The following is a 16,759-nucleotide window of genomic DNA, read 5'->3' on the forward strand; positions in this document are numbered from 1 at the left end:
TTTTATCTGTTTATAATTATATTTAATGGTATGGAACGTCCACAAAAAACGTTATAAAGGCAAAAATCACAGCTTCTCGTGTTACTGTTTAAAGAGCTGACACTGGAGACTCCTTCCATAAATGTTCAATAAATTTATCCTTACAGAAAACTTCAAACATATCAGCGATTATACGTTTTAAAAACTTTTATGTGTAAATATAAATGTACAAGTCCCAGTTAATAAGCTGTTTCTATAGAAACAATAACATATTACAACGAGTGCATTAATACGAACCTGTAATAAACCTGTGGGAAAATTAATCAACACCCTCTGACCAATCAGAATCCTGTATTAATCAGCACCGTGTTATCAATGGGCTTAAATAATAAATATAATGAAGATAATAAATAAATATTTAACATCTTTATTAACATGCAAAAATGTGGCAAACTCTTCTGTACCTGTCTACACACACTCTTCCAAATAAAGGTCATAAATAAAACTTTATCATATTAAAGATAATTATGAAAGCCATAAGTGATATAAAACTCCCTCAGTGATGAATGTGTTAAATGAGAGAAAGGAGAAGTGAATACACCATTGTTTTCTACTGAACAGTTTTATCCCTCACCTGATCCACTAAGCAAAGTTATGGAAATGTCAGCAGGACCGTGACCTTCCCTCATCTGTTCTGAGAACACAAATTAAATAAACAGACGAGGAACTTGTTCAACCTGAAATCCCAACAAGTCCATTAGATGTCCAGGATGTTTCCTGTGTGATGTGCTGAATCATCTTCCTGGTTTTACACTCAGGTTTCTGAAAGAGAACTCATGTACCTGCTGGAAGGTTCTAGACAGGTAGGACTCTGTGCTTCACCATCGTTAATGTCTATGTGTTCAGTGTGTAAAGGGTTTGGATTCGTGCATGTAAATAAGCTGGAAAGTGCCAGTGTCCTCGTCACGTCTTCGTCACGTCTTCGTCACGGGGTTCACGCCGCCCTGTGTATAGAGGGGAAATAAAAGCCGTTCGCTTCCTTCATTCCCACCATTTTGAAAGCGCAGGCGTGCGGCTCGTGAAGGTCAGAGCATTGTCTCAGTACAGCAAAAGAATGAAAGTAATGTTGATAAACCACTTAAAACATTCCTGAAACCTGATTTTCTGCTACTGAACAATGCTAATTGTTGACCATTTACACAGCAGTGTCCTCACATGGATGTGAATCAAAAGGACATCGTCGTCGTCTGACCTGGAGGCTTTACTGAGCTCTTTACGGTAGGAGAAACTGTTTTCATCAACTTTCTCTCCTCACAGGAAATAATCACTTTATTCACCTTCTTTACTCTGTTTAATGCTTTATTTAAATGTACAGAGATGAAATGGAAAATGCTGATAATAATATACATGTGTAATACCTGATTATAACAAATATTATAAAGCTATAGTGGAGTTTGAGTTCTAACATGTTACTTTACAGTTTTATCAATATAGCTAACAACTGAGAATGATTTGGGCATAAATAATAAAATAAATAAGTGTGTTGGTGTAAAATTGATTTATAATCACACAGTTGATAGATACAGTGTGACTTTAGAGATAATTATATACTGGGAAAAACTCATGAGACTTTATCACATCCCTTTATGATTCTATGATCAAAGCACAAAACTAGTAAATATTAATATCTTTTATAAATGACATGAAAAATGATTTAGTTTTTCTGATTTAACTGATATGAAGAAAGGAAAAGTTAAAGTGTAAGTGATGGGAAAATGTTGTAGGAAATATCAGCTGTAGATCCTATTAAAAACTCTGGGAGATTAGTTCCTGGCTTTTGGTTTGGTAAAAATTATTTATACAAAGAAATACTTATACAGGTGACAGTAAAAGAACAGGGATGTTGTTGTCTGATTGTTTTAAAGCAGGGGTGTCAGACGCACGGCCCGCTAGGGGGTTCAATCCGGCCCGCAGGATGAATTTTGAAAGTGAAAAAATGCATAAAAGACACGAACTAGAAATTTTTAATAAAATGCTATTCTTAAATTATCCGCTAGGGGCGCACTGTTTTAGTCAGAGTAGAAGACGCTGGACCGAAAAACTCAGACCGAACAGCAGATGGCAGCAATGCGCCTTCTGCTGTTTGTTATGACATTAAGAAATCTGTGGTTGTTCATGATATGTTTTGTAAAAGGATATTTTATTAAATATGAAGATTTTCCTAATGTACTTGTACTTCTTTGCATGAAAACAAAGGGAAAAACATGGATTTATTGTTATTTATAGGTAATTACGCTATGATTTTACTGGCCTGGCCCACTTGACATCTAATTAGGCTGAATGTGGCCCCTGAACTAAAATGAGTTTGACACCCCTGTTTTAAAGGATCAGAATTGAGCTTTCTAATTTATAATTTTTCACTGAAGTATAATAGTTTGTAAAAGTCTTCACGGTGGATGAAATGAAGTGTTTCTAGGCCAGTAAATGATCTTATTTACACTAAACAATAATAAACTAAGTCAATGTTTGTTGTAACTTTGGCTTTAAGCCTAAACCTCTCGCAGGTTCAGTGTTCAGCTCCACATTTTAATAGCATATAAAGCAAAAATAACAAAAGGGGAATTTACACATTTACATTTTTATTTAAAAAACAAAGTAAAAAAAAAACAACACCACTGCACTCTCTCTTACATATAATACAAGCTCTCTGAACCTTCTGTCTCTTACTGCTATGACTGCTATCACACTAAGCCAGAACGAGCCGTGTTCCAGGAAGAAGATCAGATTATCAGGTTTTTCAGCAATGAGTTAATTTGATGAGCAAATAAACAACACGGACTAACACCTTTAACACCATCTTCTAGATCTGTCTCTCCCTCAGTCTGGAGCTTTAACAGTCTGGTGTATTGTTTTCAGGGTTAAAGTCTTTATTGTTCAGTGTGTTCATTATTCTCATTCTACTGGTTTTGCTGGTCAGTGCGAGTAGACGGAGTCTGAATTCTGGGATGGTGAGAGAGATCCACTCCCACACACACCTCTAACACAGAGCTGTGTATCCTGTATCTGATCTGAACAATACGGTTGTAATGTGAGAAGCGTAAACACTGAGAAGCAGCTGCAAAACTGAAGCTGCTCATTCGCTTAAAATAAACTGATGTGTTCCAGTAAATACTCTAGAGAATTTTTGATGAGCTTGTCGTTTGTGATGCTTGTTTTTGTTCTTTTGATATTCAGGATTATACTGTATAATGAGCAAATGCAAATATTAAACTGATATTAAACACTAGTGCCTGAAGACACGCCCTAACCCCTACAGGATTTCTCAGCACAGCTCAGTTCAATGGGATTAATCTGTTTGAAAATACGTTAGTGGCGTGACGAGACAAACAGAAATTTAACCGGCAGAAATAGTTCAGTCAGGAAAATCGACTCTGAACAGGCTCTGAAATCTACTTTCTGTAATCCCATCAAATCCATTCATCTGAAATATTGCTATACATTACCAAATACTGTCATAAAAAACTAACCTTTAAATAGTTATTTTACATAATCACATGTTAAACACATGTAAATGTGTTAGGTAACACATACAGTGAACAATTATGAACAACATAATAATAATAATAATAATAATGTTTATAATAACAATATAGTCAAAAATATTATATATTGATATATTCAGTTATGTGGATCTCATCACCTCTGAATACACCACAGTCTGATTCTCTTCACCACGCGTCGTTCTGGGTTTTTCTTCCTGTAAGACACAGCAGTATATTTCAGTATCTGAATCTGGGCGAGACTTTATCACCCCTGTGGAACAAACCTGATTTTTATACTAAAACCTCTACTGAATTTCACATCATCATCATTTTCAGTTTTATTTAAATATTTACCTTGTTAAATCTTTCTGTGATGATTTTCACATCAGAATACATCAAGTCTTCAGTTCTTTCAGAAACTAAAGATACAAAAAAAATTCTGATTAATTCTATTACACCTAAAGACAAAAATTAATTCTACTAAACATAAAGACTATACAAATCCCAAGATCAGAAAGATGTATTACTTGCCTTGTTGCTTTTCCTTTTTTCTCCAGATATACAGCAATACTAATATTAATAGCACCACAACTCCAGCAGGTATCAGGACAGGAAGCAGTATGTAGGAACGTTCATTTTGTTCTGTGAAAATTATGATATTTTTATAAATGTAAGAAAATGTGGAATTTTCTCCATTTGACACAAACATAAGAGCTAGAGCTGTGTGATGTGAGAAAATATCATAACACAATACTTGATGATAATACAATACATGATTAATATTTAGGTTTGTTAGTGAAAATCCATGAGAAACCTGTAACATGATGCTGGCACTTGACTAATACTCCATTGTGGCCTGTAACACGTGCTGACGTACCTGAGAGATGATGGTGTAGATGATCACAGAGCTGTGTGATGTTGAGAGAAGATGATTTATTACTGACAGGGTTTGCAGACACACAGATATAAGTGTTGGTGTTATTATCATGGTGTTGTATTTGAAAGTGGGAGATTGAGGGGAACACTGAGATCTGTGTTATTGGTGATGGAGATTCTCTCGTTCTCTCTGTACCAGGATAACTTCACATCTTCTCCATTCTCCACAGTGCACAGGGGGGAACACGCCTCTGTGGAAACCACACTTCGACTTTCTCTTTTTATTATTACTGGAGTCAATACTGGAGCTAAGAAACAGAAACACGGATTAAACCAGAAAAGATTAGAGACAACAGATTTAGAAGTCTTTTCATAGGTTGGCTCCCCTAATGTGTTCACTCTGTTCTGTGTTTTACTTTAATTGTTTCTCTTCCTCTGCAAAGCCTGTTAATTCTACCACCGCACATTAAACATTCCCTCATCAGCCTCTCTTTTTCCTTCTCATCAATTTAATTAGACAAATAAACACAGTTTGTCATGTTATCAAGAAACTGCAAAGCGTAAATTCCCGTCATTCCGCATGTGAATGAGCCGTTACTATAGAAACGATAACGAATTAGAACAAGTGCATAAATATAAACCTGTGATGTTTAGTCGCGCTACTGTCAGAGATGCTGTTAGAGAGAATTAATCAACACCTTCTGACCAATCACAATCCAGATCTCGACAGTGCTGTGTGTGATATAATCCCTCATTGACTAAGTTCAAAAGGAGACACACATTGACACAAACCATTCTTAGCATCTGTAAATTATGCATTTAACTAAACTCTGATTGGCCTTTGTGTATTGATGAAGTTATGAGACTGAACATGGACAGGAAGGAGACATGAAACACTTTTACTCACCATAAACTCTGACACTGAAAGTCCTAGATGAGATGCGTCCAGTGAGAACTTGTAATAAATAAACTCCAGAATGGTTTCTGCTGATGTTCCTGATGGTTAAAGCTCCACTGATTCTGTCCAGCTGCAGTCGCTCTTTAAATCTCTCACTGATTTCTGTAACAGTTTCTCCTTTAAACACCTGCCTAATCAATATAATTTCCTCTGCTTTCTCAGGTCCATAAAACCACTGAATCTGAGCATCACTCTGAATTCCAGTTATCCCAGTATGGAGAGTTATAGTGGTTCCTTCCACTTCCTGCAGTGTGACCGTCTTGTCTCCAGCTGCACACAGTAAACCTGCACCACAGCTTCAGCTTCAGATTAATCATTTCACTCGCAATCATAATCACACACAGTCCATTAAAACTATACCGTGCTCCAGATCAATGCTGTTTTCCACTACAAAAATAACATACTTCTGCAAATCTGACACATTACATGTCCAAAAGTATGTGGACACCTGACCATCACACCCCATATGTCCAATTTATTAGGAACACCTGTACATTCATGCCGTTAACTATCAGCAGCACAATACAAAACATCATGCAGTTAAGTCAAGTTCTACCAGAAGGGCTGGGTTGAGTATTTCAGAAACTTGATGTAAATGGTGATTATTTGAGTTACTATAAACGTCCTGTCAGATCAGACCAGTCTGGTTATTCTCCTCTGATCTCTCTCATCAACAAGGTGTTTCAGTTTGCAGATCCTCCACAACACGGGATGTTTTCTGTTTTTCACACCATTCTGTATAAACTCTAGAGACTGTTGTGTTTGAAAATCCCAGGAGATCAGCACTTTCTGAAATCCTCAAACCAGCTCAACTGGTACCAACAACCACAACCGTGCCACGGTTAAAGTCACAGAGATCAGACTTTTTCTCCATTCTGATGTTTGAAGTGAACATTAACTGAAGTTCTTCACCTGTATCTGCATTATTAGCTGATTAGAAAACTGCATAAATGTCCAGGTGTACTGGTGTTCCTAATAAAGTGAACAGTGAGTGTATATGTACATAACATTGGAGAAATTGGGATATATTTAAATAAAATGTACAGATTTGTCCAGTACACCTTCTGTACATTTAATCTCTGCCTCTAAAAATTAAGGTACATGAATGGTCCTTAAGTTAATTGTATTCTCAAAATAAATTTTAGGATAAAATTCACATTCACAGAATAACAGAAGAGATAGAAGCTATAGGAATAACAGATGTACTGTAGAGAGAAGAACCCCAGAGACAATGAAAAGTACTGTTTACTGTTTATTTGTGAGAGTTTAATAAAAGGAAATAAACTAAGAGACTGTTGTCTTTGTGTGAAAAGTCAGAGTTGTGTGAAACCTGATCTTTTCAGAGGATTCATTAACACACAGCTCTAAACTGCTGTATCACTGTTCAGCTTAACACTGAGGAAAACTCCTTCATCCAACACACACAGTATTACACCCGAGTTTCACATCTAGTTTTACTTTCTTCAGGATCAACTTATTTTATAGAAACTCTTCATATTTACAGTTAGTTTCTCCTGATGTGAAGGAAAAGTGTAAACTTACAGCACAGGAAGAGAAGAAAAGTCCAGAGAATCCTGTTTCCTGAGAAAATATCCATCATTTTCATAATCCATCGTGTTTCTCAGCCCAACATTTCCCCGTGTTCCTGAACATCAGTGTCAGTGAAGAATCCAGTGCACAAAGCAGTGATTTATTGTGTATTTTAGCCTGATTTATGGAGCTGTGAAACACAACCTTCCTCATACTGTTAGCTTAGCGAACTGGTACATCCTGTGGAAATGCTAACTCCTGCCTCAGCGTGTTCAGTACAGGCTCACACAGGGTTTCCTTTCAGCTCTGTGGATCTGCACATTTATTTACATATAAAATAGCTCTCTCAAATGTATTTATTGGGGGTCTCTAACATTTAAATTCATACAGAACTTATTTAACAGCAGTCATGCAGCACCTTTGTGTGATTTATGAGCAATAATGACAGGAAAATGTATTTAACAGAAAATCACACAAAACAGCATGAATTCTGTCAATATCTCATCTGTAAAACTGAACTTTAATATTGACCTGTTCAAATAATTACTGTATGTCTATTAGAATGAAAATGGAATTGACGTACTGTACATTACATTCTCCCATGTTGTTTCTCTCCAAATAATTAACAATAAATATTGAATGGTCATTTGACTGAAAACAAAATGGTGGTCTCTGACATTTGTACTGTACTGTGAATATAAATGGGGTTGTAGAGGCGTTTAAAAAGGAATGTTGAAAAACACTGTCATTAATCGCCCTGTAATTATTACCTGATGTCAAATGATACCAGCTCCAACATATATCCTACAGCTGAACATTGCTGTGTACAATATAAACACAGCAGTCCCGAGTACTGAACATTGCTGTGTACAATATAAACACAGCAGTCCCGAGTACTGAACATTGCTGTGTACAATATAAACACAGCAGTCCCGAGTACTGAACATTGTCGTGTACAATATAAACACAGCAGTCCTGAATAAAAGATGCAGTAGTTTATATTCTCTACTGTACGCCTGACCCCCGCATGTTCATCAGTGTTACTGACCATAAACAACGCTGCTAACTCCAACCATCACCATGTAGCAATAACAATCTGAATAGTTCATATTCTCATCCTAAACCCATTTAGTTTCTATTTTACAGTTTCAGAACCGTGTCATGTACCTGTGCTCCAATATTATGATTAACACAGTGTTCTCGACTTCCCTCTAATGTCTGTACATTATAAACTCGTCTGCACATATTAACAAAAGTCTGGTGCTGAGAAGTCATTTGCATTTAAAATACACTGGTTATGCGTGTTTACCGTGGATTTGAATAAGCTTTGAGAAATGCTTTACATAATTCCATGTGATTTTTGTCATGTACCTGTGCTCCAATATTATGATTAACACAGTGTTCTCGACTTCCCTCTAATGGATCATCCATAACCGTGTGGAGTCCTGGTGCCCCATCCAGGGTGTATTCCTGATTCATTCAGAAGTTTGTACACCCTCAGGCAGACGTTACATTACATGCCAATTTCACTCCAGTCTGTACTTATAACCAGAAATATCATGCTCACGCCTGCAAACAATTAATTAAAAAGAATGAATTATGTAATGTATGATCATGCTTTGTTTCATACTGTATGTGACATTTTAAAATGAGTGTGATGAGGTTTTAGACAAATAAAAATGAAACTGAATTGGTTCTCAACAAAGACATTAACACTTTGTGTAGAACGAACAGAACGATCACTTCAGGAGTAGTTTCAGAACTTCACAGGTCCTGTGTAAAAAAAACATGTAAAGTTGATGATGGATGCAGTCTGGTGGTCCATCACCACTTCCCCTTTTATACTGTGTGTGTGTGTGTGTGTGTGTGTGTGTGAGTGTGTGTGTGTGTGTGTGTGTGCATGTGTGTGTGAGACGGAGAGCTGAACACTGAACCACAGACCTCTGCACTAACTATGACAAATGTCACTGTTTTGTCGTTTCCTTTCTCTGTTAATGGTTCATTAAATGTTTTGTGTGTTCTAGATGCATTAGAAAGGCGGGGACTCTGAACACTTATTGATGTGAAACACTTTGATGTTTGTCCTTAACTGAGAATCAGGTTTAAATGTGTATCTGTGTTAAATTAGTGAAGCAGTGTACAGACCCAATGACAGTAAATTATCGTGTCAGTATAAAAGCTGCTATTTGATACGATTTTAAAACAGAAATGGAAATGATTGGAATTTGGACATTGTACAGATGTGAAGATATTAACGGTGTAATGGTTTGGTCAGTAAGAACACAGAAACAATGAGAATAATCTGAGAGTCAGTAGATTCCTCAGGGGAGTGTGATTATCACGGACCCTCCTGAAATCAACAAATGTCTCCTGCATGACCACACCCTGTAATATTCTCTCTCTTAATGCCTTGGGATTTATTTAATACCACAGAGAAACACTCACAGGTTTATCTATACCTCTATCAGGTTTTCATGTCTGTAAATGGTCCAAAAACAGAAATTCCCAGCAGATGTTTGTGTTTACTGTCAGTCAGTTACAGACAACGACTGCTGCCTTTCACCTGCTTCCTGTTTCCCAAACAGCAAGCTGGAACACGTCGAGAGATGGTTTTCCATCATCAGTCCCATACTTTCAGTTTGTAATACTCCTCCACTAACACTCTGTTCTGACTCTAAGCCTCAGTGTGTGTCTGGGCTTGTTGTTTTCATATTAGAAGTTAAGAAATCAGTCACATGATCTTCCCACAGATTATAATGAGCATTGTATAAAACAGGGAAATAACCGCTTCAAACAAAAACGAACACAAAACCTTTTCGTGTCGAGTAACACCATCACTTGATGGCTCAGCAAACACATCTGGCCAGTTTTTGCAATTGAATGAGGGTAGTGATGTGGTTTTCTAGTCTGTCACTGCTTCCCCATATCGCCCACAGTTTAACACGATTCTAATCCTACTTTGTATTTGCTAACAAGAAATATTTAAATAGTCTGTTCATTCTCAAAAGCAGCATTAAAAACTACAACAATGGTCTATTTCACATTCTCTAATATAATTGTACAGGGACAGGAAGCATGATCAGTAGCTGAAAACCTCGTTCATGTGGGTTTGCAGTATTTTAGCTGTAGGGAATGACACTCGCTCCTGATAGTTTGTACTTCAGCAGAACACTCTTATGCAACACATCATGCTGAGACACTTATAATGAGAGCTTCTTACATACAAAGTTGCTTTGTTATTGATTTATAGCACAAAATCACATGGTCAAGCTTCAGACTCCATAATGGATCTACTACAGTATGTAGGTTCTGGATCTGAGGCAGAATATCAGTTCATCTCATCTACTGCACTGTAATGTGTACCACAATCAGACTTAACATCAGAAACCACAGAGTGTCAGGAAGAGCAAGTCAGAACACGCTGAAAGCAGAAGATTGCTTTAACAACAGAGTATGAATGAAAAACAGAGTTCCTGAGTGCCACCAGTTTAAATCCTGATGATCTACAGCCATCCAAATCCGGAACGCACAAGAGCAAACTTGTAAATTGTTATATAAATGATCGTTTCTAGATTAAATTAAAATCCTAAACATTTACTTGTATATATTTGAAACAGTATTTTGCACCTGATCTTTCACATTCAGCTTCAGCTGCAAAACAAACGACTTAGCCACGACTTAACCCAGCCTTTGGGGATCTTTCAGTGGCATGTGAGCAGACCTTCTGAGTAAACAGGAAGTTTCGATGGTCAGATCGTGTATACTCATGAGGTCTAAAGTCACTGATTGCACTGACGCATCTGAGAAAAGTTTTCAAAGTCTCGTACATATTTTATACAGAATTTTAATGTACAGATTCAGATTTATATCTCGGAGTGTGTCGTATTTCCATGATGCCTGGTAGAAAGTTTTAGTGTTTTATAAACAGAGTCTGGTGTAATGATGTGTATGAGTTTGTGCATGACTTTTGTTTGATATTTTGGGTTGTGGGGTTTTCCATTTCCTGTCTTTCTGACTGTAAGACCGTCTTTGTAAACTCACGCTTCCTGTTGAACAATCACGTGAGTAAGACCCTGAATGTGTGCAGTGTGTTTTGTTTTATTCTGTATTATTCCAAAACTGGAAATAACTCAAAATGCGTCATTACAATAACTGTCCAGTTCAATAAAGGTTCATGTTGTAGTTTATTTTTATTGTCCTCTGCTGATCTGTGACCTTAAATAAATAAATAATATAAATAAATAATTGCTTGTAATTTATCCGTCTGTACGTCACACATCCTTTCCAGCTCACTGATCTCGCTAACCTTTTTAAACTCAGACTCCTTTCAGCTTCTATAATAAGTTTAATGCAGGATTAAGACCAGATGCCCCACAAACCAGATGTTGGAACTGAACAGCAGCTGGTCTGTAATTACTGATCACATGATAACGGCCTTTTGTTAGTGAACGACTCGGTGTGTGTGCTGTCAGGCCTTTCTTTGTTAGTTGTGTGTGTGTGTGTGTTCATCTGGAGATGAGAATGAGTTAAATATTCATCTAACACTGTATAACTGATGCTGGGGGTTGGTTGCTATGGCAACACATTACCGAGCAACACAGTAAATAAGAAAATGTTGTGATGCTATTGTTTCTTTGTGTACAATTTTAATTCCAAACTGCCTTTGTTTTGTAATAATAATAATAATAATAATAATAATAATAATGACGATGATGCACCAGGAATAAAATTTTTCTTTTTTTAAATAAATTGAAATTGAGCGATGAATTTCACCTCAGTGGTGTATTTTGCTTTTAAACTTTTTAAAGAATTGAAGTTTGATGAATGTGAGAAGAAGCAGTCCACACACCACACACTTTCACACACAAACAGTGCAGACCGCATTCATACACACCAGTGTACTGCCCTACATACAGCAGCCACAGCTTCTATTATGAGTTGCAGTGACAGAGAGCTGCACGAGACTCTGTGCTGGTTTTCTTCTGAGAGCGTGCATGCAAAAGTAATGACACATGCACATACATTCTTTATTACAAATGATTCCAAAACATACGTATATACGAGGACTTGTCTTTTCGTCTTTAGTCTCTGTAGCACTACATCACACTGAGGTGAAGATCCGTCTACACGTCACACACAACATTCTAAATCAAGCCTCAAACACCTGAAAATACGAAGGTGAACCTTGTCAGCATCTTTTTACACCTTCTTTTAATTCTTTCACACGTTTGCCCACTGGTTGCTCACCACTTCCTTTAGAGCTGTGACAGAAACACTACTTGAAAAGAGGTTTGCGATCTGGTGTGATTTACTGAAAGCCGCTTCCACGCTGGAAAACCAGATAAACCGCAAGAACAACAGGTTCAAGCATCTTAGCTGCAAAGAAACAGTTGTGGTGAATGCTTTTATAAAAAATAAAGACTGGCATGCACAAACAAATCCACAACACAATCTCAAGATCAGAATCCAGAGTCAGGAGATGTACAAACACGTACTCAGTGAACAGGACAATAATCACAAAATTAGAAAACAAATGCGGTCAAAACCAGACATAGTAAACATGACTCAAAGGCTTGGAATGTCAGGCAAGAAAAGAGCTGAAGAAATACTTCACAAAGTCTACGTGAGCGTGTTTATATAATGTGGAGAGGTGATTGAGCCCAGGTGTGTGCAGTCAGTAATCAGGTGAACATTAGGATGTGACCTGGGAGTTGGAGTCCATGACAGCCATGTTTGTAGTCGGATGTGCAATCTGGGAAACAGAGTCAGACACTGAATTTATTGCTGACATGACGAATAAAAGTCAACCAAAAGTTTATTAATAGGAGTAACCTTTGGTAGCGTCAGATACTTCAAGACTTCCATCACTCAGCAAAAAATATCACATCATACAAGAAAATAACGACATCATACAAGTGTGAACTTACACGTAGGCGAATCTAGATTATGTGGTGAAGTGAGGCAAAATAAACGCGTGGGGCCTTTCTGACAGATTTATTTTAGTATTATGTCTTCATCTTACCCAGACATATCGTTGTGACCCTTTACCTCCATGGAAGAATCGCAGTAGACGCGTGTTTCAAAGACTTCATTTCTTTATTGAAAACAATTGTAAGAACATAGAAAAACGAATAAAGAAAGGAACTACGGTACAATTTCTGAACATGGTCTCAAAACTGTGTCCCTTCCCCCTGTGAAATATAAACATATTAACAAAATATTGCATACGCTCCTATAGATATCATTACACAATGTACATTTAAAAGTAGTCAAAACATATCTAACAGAGCATGAAGTGTTTATTTTTTTACAACTTCATGGTATGTTTTATAGGTAGGAAATCAAATGCCAGTGAGGAAACAAAATGTCCATCTTCAATTAATGTTAATTAAGGAATTAAACCGGAGCGGCTCATTAGCTCACTCTGTCATGTTGGAGCACTTTATGGGCAAGTATTTGATGCTACACTGGATCCAGATGATTCTGTGTCTGCTGTACAGGCAGAGTTACCCAAAATATTCCTGGAGGAAAATAAAAACAAACCCATGGTCTGTGCCTTCTATTTAGCTTGCAGATGGAGCTGTCTTGTTCCATATATCTGGATGACATCATGGTGGCCTCGCCCACGCTCGAACAACACCTCAAGCTTAGAAACATCCTCACCTGGCTTAAGTCCATAGGGCTGTCTACTAAACTAGCAACGTGCCAGGAGTGAACTCTCCAGGAGTGAAGGGGTACTGCATCATCTCACAAAGTATCCTACCAAACGAGGATAAAGTGAGGGCAGTAACTGACTACAAAACCCCAGTAAATGTCAAACAAGTAAAAGTGTGGATATACCAGTGCTGTGGTTTTGGGCTCACTGTTTTCCCCACAATCTGCCATTTTACCTTTTTCAGTCTCTGGGCTAAAACACTCAGAGAAGTGTAAAGCTTTCATACTGTTTTGTCTGGTCTATTTTCTTGTTACACATTGTGTTGTAACAGTACCACAGGGTGTTGTTTTGTCAGTGGTCAGAGGAGTGTAATTAAAGCAGCGTAATTACTATAATCATCCAGCAAACACAGCATTACTATTGGTCAATAAAGATTACATTTAAACCTAATAATGGAGAACATGTTATAATTGATCATAATTCCAGACAGGTTCAGGTAAATGACTGTAGATTATACACTGGTATTCTCTAATGGTCAAAACATCATGCTATTGTTGGAGTACATCACTTCATGAAAACTCGCTGTATGTACTGTATGTAGCATCTGTAAGTTATAGCGCCATCTCGTGGTGTTTTTTTATTTCGTTCCCAAAAAAAAAGAATTTCATGTGCTTTCATAATATATCTAGGTGCTGTTTCACTGATCTACTGTACACAGTGCAGATATATGACTAAGACATTGTTTTTTTTGTGTTTAATACTGAACCTTAATGTGAACCTTAATGTAACCAAGCTTCATTATACACATCTAATCTCTTCTTAGTTTTGTCTCAGATCTATTATTAAAGGCCTTTAATTAAGTTTATATAATTAAGTTAGCCTTTTCACAGCAAGTCACAATTATCTGCCTGAAAAGTAACACAAGGCTGTAATAAAGGATGAAGCATCGGATGAGGTCTTATCACCAGGGTAATGATTACATGTTTGATCTTTTCATGTGGTTTCGTGTGAATGTGCAGCTGTTCACCATAAAAGAAGGGACAGAACGTGATGATGTAAAGAATGAATCAGACGTACAAGACAGTATTATTTTCCAAATGATCTCACTGCAAAGGATTCTTTGCCATGGGCTGAAAGTCTAGTTTCTGAGGAGCTCCTGTGACTGTTATACAAAAGATATCATATCTCTATACTTCAAGACATCTCTATTACACAGGATATGTATCAGAAAATTTATATTTGTTAACAAGCTGCAAGCAAAACAGTCATGTGGCACAAAAACTACAAAAACTTTGCGTGTGTGTGTGTGTGTGTGTGTGTGTGTGTGTGTCCTCGTGACTCACTAGTCTTGTTGTGTTTTAAGGTTGATATTTGAAAAGGAAGAATATCTGAGTTCAGTAATGCTCAACAATAAACAATGCACTAAACAATACACTGCTGTGAATGTGTTAAATCTGAGTCAGTGAATGTAAATTTAGCAGAAATTAGTAGAAACATGACATCCAACAAACAAACACAAACGAATTAACTAACTAACTAATAAACAGGCAGGATATCTTTAAATCTACGAATTTAAAAAGAAAATAACTTAGAATTGTAGCTCTATTATACAGTAGAGGGCGCTGTTGCTGTGGTCTTCACACACTACTGTATTCTCTCTAGTAATGTCGCATCTGCTTACAAAATACTGACTTAACACCGGCTTTTATTCATGATGAATCTTATTCTTGAACATATGTTTGCAGACCCATAAGACATTATCCAATGATTTCAACACTCAATAATTATAATTCCTTCAGTGATGTAATGTAGTTTTATCCGCATCTAACAGAGAAACATCAGGGAGGATAACTATTTAATCTTTTTAAAATCCCAAAGTAATTTCAACATCTCTTTAAACTCACTCGTCTTATCTGACTACTGTTCAGCTCCATGAAACAGCTGGGTGTGGTGTGTGTGTGTGTGTGTGTGTGTGTGTGTGTGTGTGTGTGTTAATTATATTGTCTTAGTGATAAGACCACAGACAGACGCCTCAGCTGGTCTACTGAGAAACTCTAATGAGCTCCCTGTTGGCCTCCATGCCACTTATAATGACAAACTTCCCGTGTAGTCAGTGATTTACAGGAAATCTGAGCTAAAGTCAGGCAAATGGTCATGTTTACTTCACATGAGCCCCCCCATTCTTTCACCAAAATGGAGGTAGGCCCCTGCTGAAAAATCCAACTTTCCAAAACTCCTGCTGGTCAAAGACAGAAAACTGGAAAATAACTCAGTATTGTCCAGCTCAGTATTGTCCAGCTCGGCATTGTCCAGCTTGGCCGGTGTTCAGCAGTTCAGTTTCAGCAGTAGACGTGAAAAATAAGTAAAAAAGCAACATATCAAAAACATCTCAATCACACACACACTATATGTGCAAAAAAATGTGTTTATGTGTCCATTTACAGTTATATCTGGTACTCAGCTATTGTGTGTAAGCATTCATTGTGTGTGTGGGAACAAATCATAATGTCCAGAAATCATAACGAGATCCATAAAAAGTGCTGCTTTCTGTGTGAGGACGATCAGAACAAGGAAGAGGAGTTACTCACTCTCTACTGAGAACAGAGCATGGGTGAGAACTGGCAAGTTGGAGATGACAGAAGAAATTATATATTTTTAAATAATAATAAATAAATAAATAAATAAACTTCCTTTCAGTCTTCACCTGGTGCTTCCTGCTGAACACGCCTGTTGGTCCTTTACTGAACTCCAGAACACTGTTCAGAGATAGATGGTGGCTGGAGACCAAATATGCAATATGTTTTTTTTATGTTTAGGTTTACACTAGGAACTGGAATAAACATCTGGAATGGAATAAACATCTTTTTTTCCCAGTGTCTTTATAGCTTTCAAAACAGTCTTTCAATGAATAATTCTATAAATAAATAATATAAATAATAATTCTCTAAATATATTGATTTCCATCACAATGATTCACACCATCAGGGTTGGGAAGGTTACTTTAAAAATCTATTCCCTTACAGTTACAAATTACTTCATAAAAAATGTAAACAGTAGTATAACTATATGAAAGTAATGTAATCTGATTATTTCTGGATTACTTCAAGGTCACATATGTAAATAAAGTCAAAATCAATAGATATATAAATAAATAAAACATGACTGTCCCTGATGCGGGTAACATTACATCACAAAAGCTACTGTGACCATATTCATGTT

At 36.9% G+C, this 16,759-nt stretch overlaps 1 protein-coding gene across 1 annotated transcript; it reads right to left on the minus strand.

The window, feature by feature from the left end:
* Positions 1 to 2,948: 2,948 nt before the first annotated feature.
* Positions 2,949 to 6,984, minus strand: LOC128604397 (natural killer cell receptor 2B4-like). The gene is given in 7 exon segments (XM_053619507.1): positions 2,949 to 3,736; positions 3,876 to 3,940; positions 4,053 to 4,163; positions 4,399 to 4,522; positions 4,524 to 4,705; positions 5,305 to 5,640; positions 6,898 to 6,984. Coding segments are annotated over 7 exon segments (957 nt in total). The 5' UTR covers positions 6,962 to 6,984; the 3' UTR covers positions 2,949 to 3,661.
* Positions 6,985 to 16,759: the final 9,775 nt, after the last annotated feature.

The sequence above is a fragment of the Ictalurus furcatus genome, chromosome 29 (assembly GCF_023375685.1).
Source record: "Ictalurus furcatus strain D&B chromosome 29, Billie_1.0, whole genome shotgun sequence".
NCBI lineage: Eukaryota > Metazoa > Chordata > Actinopteri > Siluriformes > Ictaluridae > Ictalurus > Ictalurus furcatus.